The 5,400-nt window shown below is 57.5% G+C and overlaps 1 protein-coding gene across 1 annotated transcript; it reads right to left on the minus strand.

The window, feature by feature from the left end:
* Nucleotides 1-3,424: 3,424 nt before the first annotated feature.
* Nucleotides 3,425-4,246, minus strand: OLIG3 (oligodendrocyte transcription factor 3). The gene has a single exon (XM_052674929.1). The coding sequence runs from the start codon at nucleotides 4,244-4,246 to the stop codon at nucleotides 3,425-3,427; it is 822 nt and encodes a 273-aa protein (XP_052530889.1).
* Nucleotides 4,247-5,400: the final 1,154 nt, after the last annotated feature.

Raw genomic sequence — 5,400 nt, forward strand, 5'->3', positions numbered from 1 at the left:
CACTAGTTGGGCCCCAATGGAGCAGTGCAGCTGCCCTGCAGCCAGACCCATTGGAGAGAACAGCAGCCTTCACAAAGATTTCTTTCTTTTTTTTTTTTTACCTTTTTTTTTAAATTTCTAATTTTATTTTATTTTTTTTTTTTTCCTCCTCCACTTCAAAGAAAAACGATTTGCTCATTTAGTAATCACCAATGGGGACGTGAATTACCGAGCTCGCCCCCAGACTGGTTTTATCTCCTGGCCAATAAATCTCTAAACTGAAGCAATGAAGCTAAGTACTGCCGCTATTTCTGCGTTTTATTTCCATATTAATCAAAATGAGCCACTCCGCCTCCTCCCGGAGCCTGTTCTGCAGGGGAAGGGCATTCCTTAGGGGGACGGATGGGGTTTGTCAGATGTGGGAACCAGTGCAGAATGAGAGAGAGGAGAAAAAGAAAGCCAATAACAGAGGGGACTGAAGGAGACACCTGGGGGGACCAGTGTCATGTGTGCCATGAGCCCTGGGTGGGACCAGCAGGGTATCCCACTTGGGAGGACACGGCTGGGTCCTCAGAACTTCCCTGTTCTTGCTCCTTTTCATTCTCCCAGATTTATTTTATTTGCCAAATGTGTGCATATGTGTGTGGAGGAAATCCACCCAATGAAAGCCGCACAGTTTCCACTTTTCTCTCCATAGACATCTTCTCCCAGAGTTCTGTTTTTTTTTTTTTTTTCTTTTTCAGTATTGAAAAAGTCAAAAAGGAGGGCCGGCAGGAGAGCAGGGCCCTGGAAAGCTGTGCAAGCCCCCACAGGGAGCAATGCACTGAGGGGAAGGGAAGGGAAGGGAAGGGAAGGGAAGGGAAGGGAAGGGAAGGGAAGGGAAGGGAAGGGAAGGGAAGGGAAGGGAAGGGAAGGGAAGGGAAGGGAAGGGAAGGGAAGGGAAGGGAAGGGAAGGGAAGGGAAGGGAAGGGAAGGGAAGGGAAGGGAAGGGAAGGGAAGGGAAGGGAAGGGAAGGGAAGGGAAGGGAAGGGAAGGGAAGGGAAGGGAAGGAAGGGAAGGGAAGGGAAGGGAAGGGAAGGGAAGGGAAGGGAAGGGAAGGGAAGGGAAGGGAAGGGAAGGGAAGGGAAGGGAAGGGAAGGGAAGGGAAGGGAAGGGAAGGGAAGGGAAGGGAAGGGAAGGGAAGGGAAGGGAAGGAAGATCTCCTGCTGCATTGGGGTTCTTGCTGGGGTCTGGGTTGAAGCATGAGGCACAGAATGGGGCACAGTAGATTGTGTTTCTGCTGAAGAGACTAAAGATTTCTGACCAGCCTAAGTGTGCAAAATTGTAACCCTGATCAAGGAGCCGGATCCTTGATGCTGAGACTTGGAGGCTAGGAAAGAGGAAGGGGGTAGAGCCAGGGCCAGGAGGGCAGGGGGGGCAGGGGGTAGGGAGGCAGGGAGCAGACCAGGAGACAGTCCCCCTACCTTCTGTAGCACACAGCACATCTCCATATAGCTCGGGATTCTCCCTCCTGGCCAGTCAGAGACATCTCTGTCACTACTCTTCTCTTCTGTCCCTCTCCAAGGGCTGGGAAGTGATGGTAGTGAGCCTAGAGCCACATGTTTTACTGTCCTAATGGGGCATGGGGTCTCGGGGCCGCTGGGACTGTTGGACACTTATGGACACTTATGGCCCTCCATAGGGACACAGGAACCCAGCTCTGCCTCATGCAGTCCTATAGATTTGAGAAGGAGGGAGGAAAGTAGGGAGGAAGAAAGGAAGGAAGGAAGGAAGGAAGGAAGGAAGGAAGGAAGGAAGGAAGGAAGGAAGGAAGGAAGGAAGGAAGGAAGGAAGGAAGGAAGGAAGGAAGGAAGGAAGGAAGGAAGGAAGGAAGGAAGGAAGGAAGGAAGGAAGGAAGGAAGGAAGGAAGGAAGGAAGGAAGGAAGGAAGGAAGGAAGGAAGGAAGGAAGGAAGGAAGGAAGGAAGGAAGGAAGGAAGGAAGGAAGGAAGGAAGGAAGGAAGGAAGGAAGGAAGGAAGGAAGGGAAACTGTGGCATCTCTTGGGCATCTTGTTGGTGTGGTAGATGAACATCAGCAGGAACTGGCTTTTATTACAACACAGTGTATTAGTTTATTGTGTTTGGGGTGCAAATATTCGTTCTCCTTTTGATTCTTCAGTTTTTCATGTATGCGTTCTGATGTCTGAACAACGATTTTGTTGTTACCATTCCTCGGAGCTCACTCACGATACAATCTCCTCACGGTTCCTTGCTGACAGTTGCCTCTACCCCGTTTAAGCGCGCCGTTCCCACCCCCGGCCGTTCTCCTCCGTGTTCCTTCTGATCTTTCCTCGACGGCCCCTCCGCCGCCCGCATTTCGGAACACCGATACCTCAGCGGCGAGCTGCCGTCGGGGCTTCGGGCATCGGAGCGGAGCCGCCCGCCCCGGCTGCTGCATGGAGGACGAGGCGGGGGGCGCGGGGCCGCACGGAGGGTTGGGGGGGGATCCGGGAAAGCCAAAGGGAAAGCCGGCCCGGCCCCAGACAGAGGCGGATCAAGAGGAGATGTTTCATTTTTAACTTTATTTGGAAATCTCATCCAGAAACACTGGTCAATAATAAATATATCGATAGTTATCAAGAATATATAAAAAATAAAGACACGGGGTTGTCTTTGAGGCCCTACCCAAAACCAAACGAACGATGGAACAGAATTAATGATAATAGCAATTCAAGCGAACGCGCGGGGAAGGGTTCCGGGAAGGGGAAGGACAGCACCGGCGGCTCCGAGCCACTGCCGGGGGAGCGGGGAGCGCCGGCCCCGCATGCAAACCAGAACCGGAGCGGAACAAACGAAACAACGAAACAACCGCAAAACGAAACGGAACGGTTCTCCGAGAGGAGAACCGAGCGCCGAGGGGTTTCAGGAAGTGGGAGGCGAGGAGTTGGCAAAACAGGCCCGGAGGGGCCGCGCTTTGCACCGTTTCCCTCCTTATTTTCTTGGTTTGTTGTTGTTGTTTTATAAGAGGACGCGGAGGGAGGAAGAAAGGAACCGCCAATAGAACCGCGCCGCAACCAACACCGAAAGGAACTCCCGCAGCGCCCGAGGTGGTCCCGCCCGGGGAGATCCGCGCTGCGCCCCGCGGAGCTGAGCCCGAAGCCGGGGCGAGGCGGGAGGGAGGCTACGGGACGCCGCCGTTGGACGGAACAGTGAGAAAACCCCGCAAAAGGAGAACCCCAAACCGATCCCATCGTCTGTGAACAGCTGCGAGCACTGCAGTGACAACCATGTCTTTTTTTTTTTTTTTTTCTTTTCCCATCCATTTTAAGGAATTATTTACATTTCCTCCCCACCGCTATTACTCTTTTTTACCGCGGGGATCGCACCTCTCCCGGCTCAGAGCGGGCGGCAGCGTCCCCTCGGCAGGGTCCTTCCCTCCCCGGCGGCGGGGGACAGGGCCGGGGCGGCTCACTTCAGCAGGTCCTTGGTGTCCGCCGAGATCCGGCCCATGCCGGAGGCGGAGAGGGCAGAGAGGTGAGGCGGGGGGGGCACCTGGCAGATGGTGCAGGGGCACGGCAAGCCGGCCCAGTGCTGGAAGCCGCCGCCGAGCTGCAGCGCGGGGGGAGTGGAGGGGGTCTTCAGCAGGGAGTGGGGCGGCCGGATGGTGCCCAGGGCCGGCAGCGAGGCTGGCAGCGACGGGGACGCGTTGGCGGAGGAGAGGGCCCCGCCGAGGATGGGGTGCACCTGGTGCACGGCTCCGGCTGCGTGGGGCGGGTGCGCGGCGGCGGAGTGGCCCACGGTGCCGCAGTGGAAGGCCGAGTGGTGGCCACCGTAGATCTCCCCCACCAGGCGTTTCATCTCCTCCAGGGAGCTGGTGAGCATCAGGATGTAGTTTCTGGCCAGCAGCAGGGTGGCGATTTTGGAGAGTTTCCGGACGGAGGGGCCGTGCGCGTAGGGCATCACCTCCCGCAGCCCATCCATGGCCAGATTGAGGTCGTGCATCCGCTTGCGCTCCCGCCCGTTGATTTTGAGCCGCAGCTGCTGCAGGTCCTGCTCCGAGAGTTGCTTCTTGATCTTGTACTTGCCGCCCTCCCCCTGCGCCTTGGGGCCGCCCCGGGCCAGTCCCTCCCCGGCCATCTTCTGCACCAGGTCGCCCTGCGTGGAAGAGACGGGGTTGAGGCGGCTCTCCGGGTGGTGGTGGTGGTGGTGGTGGCGGTGCTCCCGCAGGTACATCTCGTCCATGTCCGGCGAGGAGGCTCTGCTGGAGACGGAGCTGGAGTCAGAATTCATTGTACTCGAGCGCCGGAGCGAGACACCTTGCCCTGATCGGGAGGCGGCGGAACGGGGCGGCTCCTCTGGGGGGCACCGAGGGATGGACGGGTCGGACGGCGCCGGGCGGGCGGGCGGCAGCTCGGGGCGGCAGCGGGGGAAAGAGCCCTCTGCCCCGCGGCAGCGCTGCCCCGCGCCCCGCTCTCAGGGACGGCGGTGGGTGTGTGCCGGGACTGACCTCCGCCTGCTTACGAGGGGCTTTTATAGGGCTGCGGCGGAGAGCGGAGACAAAAGGAGCCCTCCTATGTATAGCGGTGTAGTTGGGATGACGTGCCGTTATTCAGGGCGGTGCGCTTTGACTGTCCCATTTAGCGAGGACCCCCATTCATATTCATGGCGGTGCCACCCGGGACACCTCAGCCACGGACCGTCAGGAGCCGAGGAGACACAAAACCCCTCTGATTGACACCGCACACCCGGCGCTCCGCGTGCCCGCCACCTCCTCCCCCTGCCCCTCATTTCCAATATAACAAGGCACCCCGTTCGCTGCGAGGAGCCAGGGCCGCGGGGACTGCCCGCCCGTCGGGGCCGCCCGGCCCTCCCCTCCCAGCTCGGCCCCGCGTTCAGGGTCGGTCGTGCGGCACCGGCTGCACAGCGTCCGCCCGGGGAAGCGACCGCGGTGATCCCGAGCCGCTGCTCCCGGCCCCGACGAGCCGAGAGCGTGAGGTCGGCACCACTCGCAGGGAGCCGCCGGGTGCGCTTCCACCCGCGAGCGTGGGCATGGGAGAGAGTTCCCGGCGGGACAGCGGGATGGTAAAGGGGTGTGGGGAGATGAGAGAGGGAGGAGTGGGGAACTGTCATCCGCCGAGTCGGACCGTGCTTCGTCTGTTGAGGGAAATTAAAGCCTTCTCATTGTCGGCACTGAGAGAGAATCCCACAGGGAAGGGAAGAGAAAAGAAGAAAAGGAAAAGGGAAAAAGGAAAAGAGAAAGAAAAAGAGAAAGAAAATGAGAGGGAAAAAGAAAAAGAAAAAGAGAAAGAAGAGAAAGAGAAAGAAAAAGAGAAAGAGAAAGAGAAAGAAGAAGAAAAAGAGAAAGGAAAAGAGAAAGAGAAAAAGAAAAAGAAAGAGAAAAAGAGAAAGAGAAAGAAAAAGAAAGAAAGAAAAAGAGAAAGAAA

Source organism: Tympanuchus pallidicinctus, unplaced genomic scaffold, assembly GCF_026119805.1.
Source record: "Tympanuchus pallidicinctus isolate F22 unplaced genomic scaffold, pur_lepc_1.0 scaffold1, whole genome shotgun sequence".
In the NCBI taxonomy this organism is placed as follows: Eukaryota; Metazoa; Chordata; class Aves; order Galliformes; family Phasianidae; genus Tympanuchus; species Tympanuchus pallidicinctus.

Excerpts from the sequence above, each read along its gene's own strand:
- OLIG3 (XM_052674929.1), bottom strand. The coding sequence starts at position 4,246 with ATGAATTCTGACTCCAGCTCCGTCTCCAGCAGAGCCTCCTCGCCGGAC.